The sequence below is a fragment of the Coturnix japonica genome, chromosome 1 (genome assembly GCF_001577835.2).
Source record: "Coturnix japonica isolate 7356 chromosome 1, Coturnix japonica 2.1, whole genome shotgun sequence".
Classification (NCBI taxonomy): Eukaryota; Metazoa; Chordata; class Aves; order Galliformes; family Phasianidae; genus Coturnix; species Coturnix japonica.
Window position 1 is genome coordinate 118,672,666 of NC_029516.1, and position 18,587 is coordinate 118,691,252.

General features: G+C 43.5%; 1 protein-coding gene across 1 annotated transcript in view; it reads left to right on the forward strand.

Moving 5' to 3' along the window:
* The first annotated feature begins 16,179 nt into the window (after positions 1-16,179).
* Positions 16,180-18,587, forward strand: part of ATP10A (ATPase phospholipid transporting 10A (putative)) — a 106,247-nt gene continuing 103,839 nt past the window's right edge. Inside the window, exon 1 of the mRNA XM_015851029.2 lies at positions 16,180-16,905. Within this exon, the coding sequence (XP_015706515.1) occupies positions 16,463-16,905 (443 nt within the window). The 5' untranslated portion in view covers positions 16,180-16,462. The remainder of the gene's footprint in view (positions 16,906-18,587) is intronic.

The window sequence follows — 18,587 nt, forward strand, 5'->3', positions numbered from 1 at the left end:
CACTCATCAATCCAAGGGGGGGGGGGGGGAGGGTTGTGTGGGAAAGGAGGAGGGAAGGAGAAAAGAAGAAAGAATGTTATATCTTTATAAAAGTTAGGTGGAGCCTTTCCCTTTTCATTTCTTCCTGCAGGATTCTTACAAAACAGCACCGTTTTTCTTTTTTATTTTATTTTATTATTATTTTTTTTTTTTTGGAAGGGGAAAATTTAAATGCTCAGGAAAATGTTTCTTTTCCATTTAGCTTTTCCCCACACATTTTGAATTATTTCTGAGTAATTTACGCTCTTTTCAGCTAAGACTTGTTTTACTGCCATTTGCTGTTCTCCAGGTGCTTGCCATGTCTGATATTTACATCTAGAGTTCAAACTGATGCATCTGCCCTGCTCTTAATCCCTGGGGAACTCTAGTGCTACAGCTGAGCTCCCAGCCTAAGATGGCAGCATCTTGCTCCTGGGCCTCAGTCTGCTCTCACCACCATTCCTGCTGCTCAGAGAAGTGTGCTTTGGGAGCAAATCTCCCGGTCATCCTCACCAGTCAGGCTTCTCCTTAAATACCACTACAGCCTCTAATAGACATTTAGACCATGGGACAAAGCTAGAATTAGTCTAACATAAAAATTCCCAGGAATGTGCTCTTTGTTATTGTCATTTCTTTAGGATCAAATGCACTTCAACACCACCTTTTCCAGTGATAACAGGGCACTGTTGAGCACATGGGGAGAAACTGCCCCAAAATCTGCAAGAAGCACTTATTTGACTTTATCGCATCAGTGTTTCTTACTACTTCAGATGCAATCACAGTTTTTTTCTCTGCTCATTCAACTTCTTTGCTGCTCATGAGGGTGCTTCTTCCTGAGCCTTTTTTTGCAGCTAAGTTGCTTTCCAAGCTCAAGCTCCCTAATACCAGTTAGATATGGGAATAACCCAGCTGAACGGGACTAGTTAGGCTGGGAGGGTTAAAGAGGTGTTGCTTCTGACAGAATAAAATACAGAAAGCAAAATGCCAGAGAAAGTTTTCAATATCATGGTTATCACTGACGTTTTACATCAGCGTAACCCGCTGCAGAAAAAGCATGGATGGTTTCAGTTGTCTGCTTAGGATCACTGCAACATGGATGGTTACACGTCAGGTCAGCTACAATAAATAAATAAATTAATTAATTAATAAAGAAATATAAACTAAAAAGGCTGTCCAAAGGCCAAGCTACAGTATAGATGCAGTGGTTTTCTGTTATACTTGTGATACACTGAGATCTAAATTGTCTTGGCTTCACTATTACTGATTCCCACACTTGCTTGACTGTGGTGGTACCTAAGAGAACAAAAGCAGTATCAGTAATCTCTTAAAGTATTCTTTTTGTTGTTTCATCTTTCATTTGCCAGTGCTGGGATGTTTGATGTTTCTATGTAATGATATTAATGAATTTACAGGACTGAAGGTAAAATATGAAAAGTCATCTGTATTCTCCAGTGTTACTGCACAGAACAGCAGCAAACTCCAAAAAGCACTTACTGTGGTTCCATCTCTGAGGTTTATTCTGCTGTAGATGGAACTAGAGTCTGTAAATAGTAATTCAGCAAATCAAATTAATGACATTGAAAGGAATTACAGAGGCATCTGAGTTACAAATTCATATAACCACATATGAGTTCCCCTTAAAGAGCACTTTATGTTTTTACAAATTGAATTAGACACAATCTCATAGTGTACATTAGCAGGAATTAAATATGGAACTAGTTCCAGTGAACCGACAGCCCCAGCATGCCCCCAGAAAAACATCTGAGTGATGAATGTGATACAGTTTATGTAGACTCCACAATAGTCTGCACATCTTTATGGAGATAAGTGAATTTTGCACAGGAAATAAATCACAGTTACAACAAACACGAGTGCTCATCATATCCTGACCTCGTCAGCCTGACCTCCCCAGGGACCCATCAAGATAGTTCTGGGTTGCCACTGAGATTCACATAATGTAAAAAACAGACAGGATAGAGATTTTTCCTGGCTTCAGAATACAGTTATGGACTGTGGGCAACTGAAATAGCTGCGAGATGGAAATGCTCATCACGGGTCCTTGCTCCCTGAAGCCGTGTCTGCTCCCTGTAGGGACTACAACACTTCTGTCATAAAGTTGCTATCATTAGCTAGCACTGACTTGGAGAACATGCTGTTTGCTTGTGTATTTTGGCAGAAAATATCCATGTAGTCTGTCCTTACAACAGTAAGTATCAACCAGCCAAGGCATGCAGAAGGGCAAGGACACAACAGCTGGTCTTCCCTTGAGCCTCTTATGACTGCACATGGATGTTGTGTTCACTGACCACACTCCTCACAAGTCCACACAGATGTGCCCTTTTGATAAGGCTGAGAATGGAGAGAAGCAAGTGCCAATCCCACAGCAGATCACAGCCACCGCGATAAAAGATAACAAAGGTGTGACTGCTGCAAGTAAGTACCGAGCTGAAAAAGAAAGGGTAGAGTGAAAAAAGTGCTTCAATCAAAACATCCTAGCCAAAGTGTCCACTGCAGTGAACTAGAACTGGAACACAGTAAGAAACAGCTGGGATTTAATGTAGCCATAGTGATTTTGTAATTAAAGGGAAATAGGTACTATGCTGAGGCTGGAGATATCAAGGCACTTTGGCCTACTTATCATTCTGAATCACAGATTATTGCCAAGCTGGCAAGGCTGTGTGGACTTTAGTGATAACAAAATAACCTGTGTCAGCACTCACTGACTTTGGAAGAGGTGTTGGACAGAAACAAAGGTGTACTTCACCATAGCTTCTGTACATATGGGAGGATGGAATTATAGAAACAAAACCAAATGTTGATTTATTTACACTTAGTCTCACCCTGTGGGAGTATGAGGACTTGAGGGCTTTTTAGTTGCAGCGTGTCATTTCAGCAGAACTGCATTTTTTTCCCTTTAGTTTTTCAGGTGCAGGTATAAAATGCCAGGAGGAAGGGGATATTCTAGTAACGTCCCATCTGACCTATTTTTATAGCAGTATGGTCAATATTCTGCTGTTTATACCAATCTAAATGAATTCGAGTCAATGCAAGGTTATAAGTAGTTATTAGCTGCCTGACAGCTTGTCCTCCCATACCTTGCAAAGGGAATCTGCTCCAAATGAGGCTATTTCTGCTTCATTGACTCTTGCATAGACAGTGTTGAATTTTAAATGCTTCATTGTCTTTTGCATACCTCTTTACTGCAGCCAACATCCTGCACAAAACCTTCTACATTCCTCTATTACCAAAGCAAATTCTGAGCAATGCATCAGAGCAATTGTTTGCTCTGTGGGTACACACACATCAGTTGATTAGATTCATATTTACATCTACTGGTGGTATTCCTCTATAAGAGGAGCTTACTGAATGTCTTTCTCCCTGTTTCTGCTTGGACCTCCACAGCTGCACCTTTCCTTTTTCTCACTGTTGTTCTCTAAACTGCCACATCCACAACATTATTAGCAATATCACTTTGAAACCAGTGCTCCACTGGCATGCAGGAGGTGCAAAAAAAAAAGGGGGTGGGGTGGGGTGGGGTGGAAACACAGAACATTTTTGTCCAAAGTATTTATAGTTGTTTCTCAGGAGAACAGTGTAAGTTACAAATCTCCATGGACTTCTGCTGGGTATTCAGCAGGGTTCTGTACTCTCCTATTTTCACCCCATCAGCAAGTGTGCTCGAAAGTGTTGACTGTTGCAGCAGGATCAAGGAAAATTAAGGGCTCTTTCCAGAAAATGCCATTACGCTGACCCACAGAGAAAGGTGGTTCCCATGTCAGGCAATCCCTGAAGAGCTAATTAGGAAACCTGCCAAAGTGGACAAGTGGGTGGCAATCCAGCCTTGCGCTAGACCTTGTCGCTAGAGACAGAGTAAAGAAATACATCCTTGGATTTACCCATGGTGAAAGCAAAGACAACATTCTTGTAAACTGTTCTACAAATCCTCATCCACTGTGATATATCTGACCTACAGAGTGGGCACAGCTTAACAGCAGACTTACAGGAAACTTTCCAGACCATGGGTGTTCAACCATGACTCAAATGACTCCATTTCTTGGCCAGAGCCAGGCTATATCCCCCCGTCTTTCAATCGTGCAGCTTAAAAAAAATTTCCTTGACATTAAGCATGGATTTAATTGTTTTAATTATGTGCATATACTTCACCTTTGGTCAATAAATGAACTTTAAAAACCATCTGCGTTTTTCAGCTGAAGGATACGCTGGAAAAAGAAACTTCAGAAAATTATGCATTTTTATTATGACATCTGCCAAACTGGTTGCTAGAAAGATAAGGAACCTGCACATTCATTTCTTAGTCCAAACTAATTTGCTAACTCCATTCCAAACTATTCATGATCACTCTTATCCTTTGACAAAAACCTAGAGTGAAACTTTAAATATTCACTGTAAATTATGCTTCTCTATGTTACTAGTTTTCAAAATAACATGCATTTGTAGGCATCTATTTCAAGCAATAAATTTAACTGTAACTTTACAAGTATACATGACCAGTCTTTCTTGTTCTAAAATAAGTATGCTGTATACAAGAGCTAATCCTCCAGAACCTATTAAAAGTGTGCTGAATTGTCCAATCTTACAAAAAATAAAAAAGACATATTAGTAGAAATTGAAATATTTTTATTGCTAAAATCTTAGAAGAGAAAATAAAGTTGGCCACTCTACCACAACAAACACAGCCAATGAGGATTAATGAACTGTACAGCTGCTTTGAATATGCATCTTTTATTCTGCATAGTTATTTTAAGCAGAAAACAGACTAATTTTGTCACTGGTATAAATCAGTTAGCATTAGTAGTGTTGTGATTACTTGTTCCAAACTCAAATTTGCCCATACCTTTTAAGGACAGAACCATTTGTTCTGTGGCTTTTAAGACTCTTATCTGAAATAGCTGTGTTAGGAAGATGTTTATAGATGCAAACTGTTGAGAATGTTTTCATCAGGACAGGGAGAAGCAACTGAGTTCATTGAGTTCAAGAAAAACAATGACCACTAGAGAGAAGGAGATTCATATCACAGAATCATTAACCCTTAAAGGCCATCTAGTCCAATTCCCCCACAGTGAACAAGGATACCTTTAACTAGATTGGATTGCTTGAAGTCTCGGCCAGTCTGACCTGGGATGTCTCCAAGGATGAAACATCCACCACATCTCTGGGCAATCTGTTCCTTCAGGAAGGAGCAAACAAATCATAGGTTGGGTTTAACTGACAAGGATGAGTAAAGTGAATGTGGTAGAAGGCCAAACAAGACAGCTGTCAGGAAGAATTGAAATAAATAGGGAAAGAAAAGACACTTTGGAGAAGCCTGAAGGCATTTAGAACTAGCGGCCATGCCTGCAGCTGCTGGGGATCAGGATACCAACACAGTGGAGCTGGATGTCTAAGCAGTAAGGAAAGGCCCTTCCTTTTTGGATAAAGGCCAATAGGATTGTGTTGGGTGAAATACAAAAATGGGTCCGTGCCTCAGCATATCCAAGGAAAATTCTCTACAGAAAACAATAGGGAGGAAAAAGGAAATTTAGTACAAGCTTTTCCTTCTCCAAGAGAAGAAAAATCAACCTGAACCCAGATAACCAGTTTCTGAACCTGAAACTTGCTAGAACTGCAGAATTGGTGCTGCTTTGGGGGTCTTAACCCAGTTTTCTAAGACCACAGGAGAATGAGGAGGGAGGTCTCTTGGAAAAATGAATGACAGTTTTGAACAAGTATCTTTCACCTTGACCACAGGCCCTTCTAATTGTCAAACTGTAGATGACTAGTTTGGACGTTAGTGATTCCAATGTTTGTATGGCATTCTCCTAAAGTTTTAGGAAATTTTTCAGTCAGAATTTTGGAACATGACATAAATGTATCCTAGTGTGGATGAAAGTTTCAATTTTAGTAATGCTAACAGAAGCTCTTCAGCAGATGAACCCTTCTGGGATAGCTCTGGAATGATAACCTCACAGCCACACAATTGTTAGCCAGCAGTGTATGCTCCCTGATGAACGATTATGTCCTCTGGAGAAATTCTGAAGTTTCTCCTTAATATCATGTGTTGATAACACTGATTTATTTTTGCAGTTAACCAAATCATTCCCAGGGAACCCAGTGGTAAACTCCCATTTAGATAACAGTAATACCAGATTTTTTGCATCGGCACATTTCTTTTAGTCCTTTGAGGAAGTGATGTCTGGAATAAGATAAGCAAGTTGCCCGTTAGGCTGCTTGCTCATTTTTCCTACACCTTTTTGTATGTATGGCTTCTGTCACAGGTAGCATGACCAGAGACGGGAAACATCCACAGAACAATTTGGCTGCAGTTTTGCTCCTCTCACTTTATGCCATACCTCCTGCATTCAGACATTTGACACTGTGTTAAAGAAGACAAATTGGTTTGAGTCTATGGGCCTGGTAAACGCCGTGGACAGGTTTGAACGTATTATTTTTAAGCTGTTCACTGCTCAGAATGAAAAAAAAATAATAATAATAAATGACACTGGATATTCTAGTACTAGCCAAAATAAATCCATTTTTAAATGGTGGTGTCTCTCACTGAATAAAAATGGAAGGGCCGTACTCTGACAACTGAGTATTACCACCTACTTATGGCACGTAAGGACAGCAGTAAGTGACTCACCCACCCACCTACACTCCAGGGACGCCAGGGCCTGATGTCTCTGTCACCAAGTTGTCACAACACTGAATTTAGACAAACAATTTCTCCTACTGCCCACAGTCTGTGCAGTACTCACCATTTGCTCACTTTTCCAGGTCATCATCTCCTAAAACACTTCAAGGTGAAAACGAGTGGGAGTGAAACTACACAAATACTTCCTTTTATTAGTAAGCTTGTACTAATATTAGCTTTTAAATCTGTTTGTTGATAAATGCTAATTGGGTACCAGCTCAAAGCATTGCTTTCACCTTCTCCTGGGGTCTTTTGGACTCTTTAATTTGTGGAGCAATTAACAAATCCCTCCCAATATTTTAGATAATGTGATTAAAACCACCAGTAGGAGAGAAAAATACAATTTTATAGAGTGGATAGAGAGTAAAGAGAAACATCCAGAGAAGGTAGATTATGAGAGTTCCCAGCTGTGCCATCAGCTTGTCAGTGACGTAAGAAGCAAGTATAGCAGCGCCTTTTTCATATGATGGTCAATGAACTGCAAAGAACATCCCATCTGCAAAGTGATTCAAGAATTGGTTTATATGACAGAACACCAGACAGGGTTTCCTAAATTTTCTTTCTCCTAGTCCCTTGAGTCATCTCAGCCCCTTGAAGTCAATGACCCCTGCATCATGGCAACAGATGGATTTCTTTCATGAAGCATCTGGATTTTCCAGATATTCACCCTAAGGTAAAGCTAATTTAGTATTTAAGTATGCTAGCACAAGTGCTAGGTCAAGAGGCACCTGTTCCGTGCCAAGAGGCAATGGCTGCAAACTAGAACACTAGGGGTTCCCTCTGAACATCAGGAATCATTTCTGTGCCTGAAGATGTTGTGGTGTCTGCTCAGAGATCTCCAGCAGCCACCTGGATGTGGCCCTGGGTACCCTGCTCTAGGTAGCCCTGCCAGAGAGAAGTTGGGCCAGCTGCACTCAGAGGGCCCTGCCAGCCTCAGCCATCCTGTGGTTCTGTGATTCTTTGAAGTGTCATCTGCCAAAGGTCATTCTTCGTGCACAACAGAGCCAGAAGTCCCCTCACTCCTTTGATAAGGTGCAGTATCTTCTAAAATCAGCTCCCTTGTGGTTACTGGACCCTTAGCACTGAAGCTGAAGGGTGCTTATTCAGCTTCAATGGCATTGTCACATTTGCTGATTGCTTCCATGTGAGTAGCCAACCACGGTGGAACTGCAGCTCAGGTACAGGCCCTTCCTTTTTGCACCCTCTCCCCTTGATGGTGCAGGCTGCTTTCCAGAGTTTCTGTCAGAGAACAAAGAAACACAGGAGGACTTGAACTAGTTTGTTCAGCAAAAAGCAGGTGATGAAAAATAATTATCCTTAAACCCCAAGGTACTCAGATTGTGTTATTATTCGAGAATCTCAGTTTTAATATAAAAAACTAAAGAAGGAATTTAGTCCTGATTGCCTGAAAATGTGAGTCCCAACATTTCGTATACCAGATGGCAAATAAAAGACTCATATGCGCTATTTTTCTTCTGCACATTAGAGAAGCTTAGGGAATGAAAAAAGTATTATTTTTATATGCCTTGCATTAGCAGGCTGATACAAAAACACTCATATATAGGTAACAGGAAGATAATTCGCTGAGGGCAGGCATGAAGTAGTAGGAAGTATGTGAAGAATGTTATGGTAGAGATTGGACTACATAGAACAAATGGTGTTAAGGTGAAATACAGAGTTGGAATAATACAGGGCAAAGCAGGATGATGAACAAAGGAGGCAGAAAGAGAGTCAAGGCCATGGCATGGCTCTAGGAGATACTCACACTGGACTCCAGAGTAGAGAACAGTAAATTTATGCTAGGAGTGCTGTGTGAGGTAGCTTGGTATTGATAGGCTGCACTCTGGCTAAGCGTTCATACTCCAGGAAAACTCTGCTTCTGCTGATATAGCTTGTTGCAGCCCTCACAAGAAACAAACAAAAAGTCATCCTGCTAAAAGAGCACTTTTGCTGATACCTCTTAATCTATGCTAGGGGATTCTGCTGGCACAGCTATGCTGGTTGCAGATCACACTTCATCACCCTCCTGATTGATGTAAGTACCTTGCAACAGTTTGTCATGCTGATCTGGCCAAGGTCTGTGCACTAAGAGAGTAAAAGAACCAGGTAAGGAGGGGCAGAGAGCAGGAGAGGACTAGTTGTACCCAGGCAGAAAGTGAGTCTTCATAATCATGAGCTGGTGCTTCACTATATGTAAAATTTGCTTTATTTTGATCAGAACATTGTGTTGCCACGGTAGTTCTCCTCTACCCTTTACATTTATTACACTGGCTGTTCCTCACATTTCTTCCATCTACTGTTAATACACCATGCGTTCACTGGCATTCCTTCTGGTTTCCCATGTATTACTTATTTAAAACATTGGTTATCTCAGGTCCAGTGCTTTTCTTGCAAGGCAGACAGGAGCTTGAGTTGCAGTGTGAAATCACTGCTTTGGTTTAATGAATATGATTGATTGAATTAAGGCAAACTATCAACTGAAATCCCTCAATGATTACAATAACTTTACTATACACTGTATCATATCTCTACATCTCTATATACTATGCAGAGATAGTATGTATGTTGGCTGGAAATTTAGTCTTCTGGACAACAGAGGGAAAGGAGGAAACCAGCTTTTTTACCACTGAGAGTTACTTCCATGTAAGAAGGATGGAATCATTTAAGTTTTTTAAACCCAGGAAAAGCTGTTCAATTAGAAAAAGCCTCCCCTCCCATTTTAATATACTCATTGGTGTGCAAGCTTTTATTTATTGCATTAGTGAATGCTGAATTAGAGAGCACAGCAAGATGAATCACTGTATATAGATAACACCAATTTCACTACTTCACTAGGAAAAAATAATGAGTGTCCCCAGGTCCTCACGGGCTTTTAAATCATTGGGAAATTCTAGAGAATCCATGAGAACTCTTTAACTTCAGCAGAGGCCATCCCTGTTCTACTTAGCATTGCCGAAACACTTGGTTAGATACTGCTATTAAAAGCAGGACTCTGCTGAAGTTCATGAAGATTTATTTCTTACGGTCACTTGCACCTAATAAAATCACAGACAATAAATTTAACATATACCACCGTAGTGTGGTGTATTTAAGGTATATTGCCTTTTAGCACATGGCCTTTTGGTATGGATGGACCTTCTTAGCATGCAGCACTGAATTTGGGCACAGGTATCAAGAGGAGAACTAGTCAGCAGCTCAAGATGACAATATCACAAGAAGATTCTACTTTGTTGCTTATTGTTTTGTAGATAGTCCAAACTGAGTACTGTTGAGCTGGGGACAGGGACCTGCAGATACCCCTGCCTCCCGGGGAGAGTGGAAGCAGAGAATAAGGTGAAACCTCCCCATACACAGCACCGCAACCCCAGTGCACCCCATGCAGAGTGCTGCCTTCCTTGCAGCAGAAGTCCTTCAGACTGTTCCGTTTCAGACACAGCAGTCAGGCTCAATGAACCAGAATTTTTTTTTTTTCTGATCAGTTCTACTTACAGATGCATTCCCCAAAGGCAGGAAAGTCACCCTTTAGATCTCCTGCTATTTAGGGCTTTTTGTTTTCCTTCCTTTTCAAATCTTGTTTTTTACAGCCCATTTGCACCACTTTGTACTAAGCCTGCCCCTTCTGAGTCAGCACTAGGGGAGAAGACAATAAATCAGAGCCGGCCTGGACCTGAAGCAGGCTGAAAACTGCTTTCCCAGGAGGAAAAGGAGCCTACAGACACCTCTTCTCCCTGTGTGCCCAGCATAGCTTGTCTCAATAGGAGCCTTGTTTTCACCCTGCAGCATTACAAAATCCAGGGGGGAATCTAACCACAGTGACTAGTCAGAAAGCATTGGTTTGCACAACTTTCTCTCTGGCAGTCCTGCGTAATGAGCACAGAGCAGAAGAGCCCCCAACTTCCCCTTTACTTCTCCAGGCAAAATGTTCCTTCAAACTGCCTCCAAAAACTCATTCAAGCAGCTTTGATTGGACTTTTGGGGAGAAGGCTTTTGACATACCTAGACACAGCAAAAAGGAACTGCAATGGGTAATTAAATATCTCTTAATTTTAAATGACACTTGATTTAGTATTCAGGAGCAATATCCTGTATTATCTTTTTAAAGAGATGTGAAAGTGAAGTTTTGACTACACGTGCACAGGAAATCCTATGGCAGTTTCTGTAACGGGCAGAATCATTGCCAAGCCTTTGGTGTTAAGAAGTACCAGAGACTAAAAACTTCACAGAACTGCTCTGAAAATCAGAGCTTTTTTTTCAAAAACATAAGCTTAATTTATGTCTTTTTACATTCCCCTATTTATTTTCTGCTTTGGGGTTTCATACCTTTAAGCTTTTTCTAGCCTAGTTTCTTGCCTCACTGAGCTAAGTTTCCTGTAAGACCTCATTCTACTAGGATACACAGTTTTAAGAACAGCAACAAATACTGAGACTTGTCATAAAACAGCAAGAGTTGGCAGCGCCGTTGTCAGGATATTAACTTTTGTTTCCTTCCAAACTGCACTTTCTATAAATAGCAAGTGTGCCTTTACTCTTTCTGCGGTAAATTACATAGATTTTCCTGCATTTCCGTTTCTGCTGTGACCCTGTGACTCAGTGGCACAATAGCTGATGGACTGAAGCAATGGATACGGAAACCTTTGACACAAAGCAGTTATAAGGGAAAAAAAGAAAAAAAGAAAGAAAAAAAAAAAGGCATTTCTGTAAGACACAAAGCTGTTATAAGAAAATAAGGAAAAGAAAACATGCAAGAGGAGAAGCTAAAGGGGTATGGTATTGCTTATGCTTTCCTGCTGTGGAAGGGGACATCCTGTGTCACCAGTACAGCAACACTGGGAATTTCATTTTGTTGGCAGGTTTGCTAGGGCACAAGTGGCCATCAGGTCATCACATGGCCATCTATCTCCTGCTGTGTGTGCCTCATCTGGTTCAGTCTTGTCCTCCACAGTAGAGAAGTGGATGTTCTGTGCTCTGGACTTGCTTGAGCATGACATTAAGAGGGAGATTCACCTCCACCAGCTTTGGATACCCAGCAGGGAGACTCCTTACTCTTAATAACTCCTGCAGTTAGTGGAAAATAATGAGTGCTTTTTAGCATGGGCTTCACCTGACCTGCTTACCCACTGACCCACTTGCCCTAAAAGTCCCAGCTTCTCTCCACTAATCAGGATGAGACCAGAGCTCATAAGCTTGTATTCTGGGAAAGACCACACTTTACTGAGTTCAGAGGAATAGGATTGGTACTTTTCAGTTATTTGAGATTATCATCAGAAAGTTCCAGATATGAACTAAGATAAGTGATGATCAACAGCTCTCTATGGCTAGTTCCAATAGCATAAATATAACCCGGTTGTCAAGTATCAGCAAAGCATATTTTCCACAAGAATACATAAACTAATTGCATTTACCAAAATGCGCTATTTCGCTATTTCTGTACTTTGCAGCCTATGCTACACTTTGACTCATTTATTCTCTATCATGCACTAGCAGATAGCAGATAGAAACCCATGGGGCTCATTTGCCAGCAATATACATGCAGTCGGGGTCACAGAGCAAATGTGGCAGTCCAGGTGGTGGAAGAAAGGCTGTGGCACCCTCTGAGGCACCAGTAAAAAGTAAAACAACACAGGTTGCTACAGCCTCCTTCCACTCAGCACTCTGATGCCAGACCCAACCAGCTTGCAAATGTCAGGAGTCACAGATCAGGCTGAACAGCTGGTCAGGCAGGTGGTGTGGTGGAGCAGGAGAGTGTGCAACACCCAGTGTGCAGGATGTGGGATGCAGGTGCCCTCAGGGAGCAGTAGGTGGGAAAAACACACATGCAAAAGGTGAGAGGTGTGATAAGTCCACATAGCAGTTCTCTCACTTCTGTATCATACCATCATGCTGACAAGTTGCAGGACCTGTGCTGCAACACTGATCATCTCTCTTGTTATTTCACACATAGAGCTGCACACCTTTAGCAACCCAAATCTTCCCTCTCTGGGAATGCAAAAGTAAGGAATGGGATCTGAAGACTGCCTGAAGAGCATAATTCAGGTTGGATATTAGGAAACATTTCTCCTCAGAAAGAATGATCAGGCCCTAGCACAGGCTGCCCAGGGAGGTGGTGCAGTCACCGTCCCTGGAGGTGTTCAAGAGCCGTGTGGATGTGGCACTGAGAGACGTGGTCAGTGGGCATGGTGGGGGTGGGCTGCTGGTTGGACTGGGTGATCTCAGAGGTCTTTTCCAGCTTTAATGGTTCTATGATTCTGTGGCAGTTACCTACGCCTTTGTGTACGCATGCACACCTACGTTGTATGTATTTATGTATCTCCTGCAGAATGCTGGGAAATAAGGAAAAATGCAATTTTGGCTGTTGCCTCTCCCCATTTGATTTTGGCATTTCTAACAGGCTTTTCTTTCACACCAGAAGCCTCTTGCCCTTCTTCTTTTAGTTTGAAACATGTACGCTTGTCCCCTTTATGGAGAGCCAGATGGGATATGTCTCATCTGCAAAGGGCAGAACAGATTTTGTCTGATGTGTGGTACCATGTCTTTACAGCTATTTTTATAGCTCTCCAAGTCCTAGATTCCGACTGAGGCCTCTGGGTGCTTCCATAATACTAAGCATATTAATATTAAAATGAGTCCTTTGGAACAAAGGTGATTCTTTATGAGAATCTGATAGATGTCTCCAGCAATATTCAACGTAAGAAATCTTTATTTTAGGATTATAGAAATATTATAAAAGTGGCCCCGTAAATTAGAAAATGTGTTAAAATGGGATTTGCTTCACCTCCTGACAATGGGAAAAAATTAATTTTTAAAATAGAATAATGATAACTCCAAGCATTCAAAAATCATGGCGAGTCAAATCACGAGCTTTTACATCAGTAATAAAGCTGGGATCCTTTCTCTGTGCCTATAGGGTATTCATCTTCAGAGTTCAGGTGGATGCCATTTTCAAACTGCTCAGTGCGATCATCAGGCCAAAGGCATTTTTGGTCAATGATTTTCACATACCTACATAACTCCTGAACCATACAAAATACTTCAAATATAATCAAAGTTGATGACTCTGAGTTGATGAGAAAAATGGATATTCCAATTCTAAGCAACCAGCCTACTCACATAACAAGAACTCGGGGATGATTTCAAGCTGGAGGGTGTGTGACATCTAAAAGACCAAGTTAATACAGTATCTTTGGCTGGAAAAGTTCCTTTCAGCCTTAAAAGCAGTGCCACACCCAAAGATTAAGCTCTTAATGGCCTAGGCTATCAAAGATGAGCTCATTAGGCGTATTACCAGCATAATTGATGCTTATAACCTCCCTCTTTTTCAGCTATAGCCCTTGATGCAAAAAAGCAACCAACAAAAACAACAACAACAAAATAAACCAAACGTGTACAGTTCAAGAAGATAAACAGCAATTGCAATGGTCTGGGTAGAGCTCAAAATTCAAAGATACTGGGCTTTGGGGGCAGGACTGTGGCTAACAGCAGGAGAAATCAGAGATCAGACACCCAGCAAAATGAAACAAGGTTTGGCTGGTAAGATGGAGGATGGCCAGAACTGTCCATGTCACAATGAAGAAAGAGATCAGCACAGAAAGGAGACACTGATGCATGGCAGGGATGGCTGAGTCAGAGCACAGAGTAATCCCCAGACCTTTCCCATATCTAGTGCTGGAATTCAATGAACCCCAAAAGTAGCAAAGGGTGCATATTTTAGTTTGGGTTATCCAGTAAATCTCAGCATTTGGCTCCTCGAGCTTTCCCAGTTATATTAATGTTCCTAGAAGGCAATACTGTTTACAGACTGTGAGTCATCTGGACTGATTTAGTCAACCTCCGTCTGCCTCCTTTCCTCCAGGAGACTCCATAAAAAGGGGATGCAGATGTGTCCTAACTAACAACTTGACCTTCTGCAACTGAAAAGTTAGGGTCAGACTTGTACACACATGTGTTACACAGGTTGAAGGCTGAATCTGCAGCCTGCCTCGTATTTGTAGCCCCACATATTTGGACTACGTGGACAGAGAGAGTTCAGATACGAGCTCAGATACAAACATTTCACAGAATCACAGAATAATAGGGTTTGGAAAGGACCTCTAAAGATCATCTTATGCCTTCTTGAACCTTACGACCAGTGTTTTACTTAGAAAGTGAAAGGAGTGGCTGAATTCTTGGCAATGTCTATACTGGCAACGCCTTGGCTAGCAAAGCCTCGCAGACACTGGGTTTCATAGGTGTTTAAAGATGGTTAACTCTTTTGTTTTTGTTAATCACAGATTAATTTGCAGGACTTTGGATTCCTCATGTGACAGAAAGGCTGTTGTAGTCAGTGAAAAAATGTTGTCCGCCTGGTGGCATTTCAGTTTGCTCATATTAATAACAAAGCATTTTGTTAGCATCGAAGAAACACAATGAGAACAAGAGCTTTTCAAGAACAAGAGCTCTTGAACAGTGAGGTATTGCATATTTTCGTTTATTTATTTATTTATTTCTATGGTGAAGCTTTTCAAGGGCGACCCTTGACTCTGGCGTGCTCAAATAAAATGGCTTTAAGCCATTCAGAAATTAAGGCTTTAGCAAACAAACACAGAAGTCTTCAGAGGCTCCCACCAAGCTGCCTGTTATATTTCTGCTGCTGCGTCAAATAGTGAAATTCAGCCATGTGAGCTGAGGATTACATAAGAACATTCAGCTTCAGGTTAGCATCTTAGCTCTAAGTTTCTCTCCTGTTGTTTCTTTATTTGTGGAAGGAAAAGTGCCCATGACTACTCCAATAAAGCCCCACTGCTTCTCACAGCACAAATATGTGCCACCCATCAGCATCAGTGCCTGCAGCATCGCGCTCCTCAGGCATGCAATGAATAGCCTGGCTGAGGAACATCGAGGGAAATGATGAAGCCACAGCTTCACCCTGCACTTGAGCTCCTGTGGCCCAGGGCTGAAGCAGAGCTGAATTAGCACCCACCGAGTGCCTCGAGGCCTAGAAGGAGTTCATAACCATCTATACAAATCTCAAAGTAACTACTACCGGGGGCCGGGCTCGGGGCGGCGCCGCGAGCAGATGCAGGGAGCAGAGCAGGGACTACGATAAATGCCGGCACAGCCCTGAGAGCGCTTCAGTGCTAGTTTTATTTTCTCCTTCGGAACCCAAACCTCCGCCGCCACCTCTGTACGTGTCATGGAAAGTCAGAGGCGGCAGAGAACGTGACACCCGCCGCCTCGCATTCACGGCTGGCCGCGGGAGAGCCGCCTTCCCGGGCAAACGACGGCGGGAGGCCGCTCTCGCTCCAAGTTCCCCGGCGGCGGGGCTGCCCCGGTTCTCCCCCCACCCCCGCCGCTCTCTCCCGGTGCCGCTCCCCGTCCCCATCCCGCCAGCGGGCGGACGGAAACGCGTGGCGGCGGCCCCGCCATGCTGTACGGGCCGGCGGCCGCCGCGTCCCCCCAGCGCCCTGGGCCGGCTCCGCGTCGTGCCGCTAACGGGACGGGGCGAGGCCCGCGGGAGGAGGGCTCGGCTCGCCGCCTGCCCACGTCCCCTCCCCGGCCGAGGAGGAGGAGGAGAAAGCGAGCGGGGGCCAAGCCGATCAGTTAGGAGAGGGTTTGAAAGAGCCCTCCTCCCTCCCCCCGGAGGGGAAGAGGAAAGCGAGAGCCGTGGCGAGCGGCCGAGGATGATAACTTAGGGCGGGAGGGCGGGCGGCCGTGCCTCGGGTGGGAGCTGCCCGCGCTGCCCCGTCCCGGGCGAGAACGGCTCCGAGGGAGGCAGAGATGTCCCGGGGCGCGGAGGGGGGCGAGGGAGAGCCCCAGGTGCGGCCCGAGGGGAAGGAGAGGCAGAGGAAGAGGAGGAGGAGGAAAAAGAAGGAGAGCAAGACCCGGCTGGTGCGCTCCAGCCTCCTGCCACCTGAGGCCGAGGCGGAGAAATCCAAGCGGCCCGTTCTGGCCAGCAACCGCCTCAAGACCACCAAGTACACGGCCCTCTCCTTCCTGCCCAAGAACCTCTTTGAGCAGTTCCACCGCCTGGCCAATGTCTACTTTGTCTTCATCGCTCTCCTCAACTTCGTGCCGGCCGTCAATGCCTTCCAGCCCGAGCTGGCCCTGGCCCCCGTGCTCTTCATCCTGGCGGTCACGGCCATCAAGGACCTGTGGGAAGACTACAGCCGCTACCGCTCCGACCAGGAGATCAACCACATGGAGTGCCTGGTGTACTGCAGGTGGGGCCGTGGTGGGATTTGGGTCATGGAACGTGGGGGCACAGGGTTTTCCAAAGGGCTTTCAGGCTTAGCATGGAGAAACCCATTTTTATCCTTGGAGTTGTCTTGGGCTTCTTTGTTTCGTGACTTGGAGCTGCAGGTGTTGCTAAATCTCAGCGCCTTCAGGTGGAAGCCAACTCACTCCAACCACTGGAACTTCCACAGCACGTAGACTTATGAGTAAGCAGCAATTAAGCATAAGTCTCTATATAAGTGTATATGCGCTGGGCTTTGTGATGTTTTATATTTTGTATTGGGGACGGTGCATCACAAAGTGACAGCAAGCGTGGCAGGCATGGCTTGATTCAGAAGGCTTTATGCAAATCTTTCCTGGTACGAGTAGCCAGCCACACCACTGTGTCGTTTCAGGCATTCATTTGACTTCAGTAATACAAGACCTCTCTCAAGTAATTTGCTAATAAATCTTTGTTGAGCAAAGGCTGGAGGCCAGAGGCTTCTGCGTTTGGCTTAAGAGTGTGAGGTTTCATGAATTAGTGAGCCCGAACCATGTTTGCACTTCTAGAGAATGTGAGACAGTCCTTTCACTGAGCGTGTAGTTCCGAGTGAATGCTTTATATTTATCTTCTCAAGTGTCGTCATTCCTTGTGGCTTTGCTCTCTGCCATAGCTTGTGGATGGAGCTCTAGATCATTAATCTCCTTCATTTGTATTTGGTGTTTTTTTTGAATGATCCAGGCTATGGGTTTAGACCACAATCTTTGTATCCATAAACCAGCCTGAGACGTCTTCTGCATTAGCACTTATGTGTAAGAATCCAGCCTTTAGAAAACTGTTGTTTTATCTTCCACACTGTGCCCGCTAGTCATCTGGTAGTAGCTCAGAGTAAAATGTTGGGGAAATTGAACGAAAAACATAGTTTCCAAGAATGCAGGTTTCATTTTTCATTCTGATGTGTAGATCAAACGGAAAAGGAACACGTGCCAAGAAGCTGATAATCTGATTCCACAAGCTGTCTGGGAGGGATACTCTGGGCTGATGTAAGCGCAGAGGCAGAGAACAACTCTCCTATTCTGGGAAAGGCATGTGAAAAGAAATAAAATGCTAAAAAGAATCCAGAATAGTCTACATTTTCAACATCCAGCATTTTGTTGCTTTTTAAATTCTTATCACAGAAGAAATTTCAGCCTGGGATATTCCACTGCCACTAGATACGCGTGCATGGGAACACAAGTAAAACAGCCTCATTTCTGTAAACTAAATTGAGTTTAACCCAGCCATATAGCATTTGTTGGCAGGGCTAACCCAAGGCTCTGTCTAGTGCTTTGCTTGCCTGTAGCTGTTCTTGACTCGGTGAATGCTTCTGGTGTTGAGGAAGACAGACAGCAGGAAGGCTAGTAAGGGACTATTCTTGCCCAGAAATAAAATGGGACTAATGTGGATGGTTGATCCAGTCCCTGCCAAATAAAACCAGTTCAGAAATAAGCTGTCATGTTTTCTAGATTGAAAAACAAGAAGAATCATAGAATAGTTTGGGTTGGTGGGGACCTTAGAGATTTTCTTGTTCCAATTCTCCTGCCATGGGCAAGGACACCTCCCACTTAACCAGGTTGCTCCCCATCCAGGCTGGGCTTGAACACCCTGAGAGAGTGGTCACGCACAGCTTCTCTCAGCAACCAGATCCAG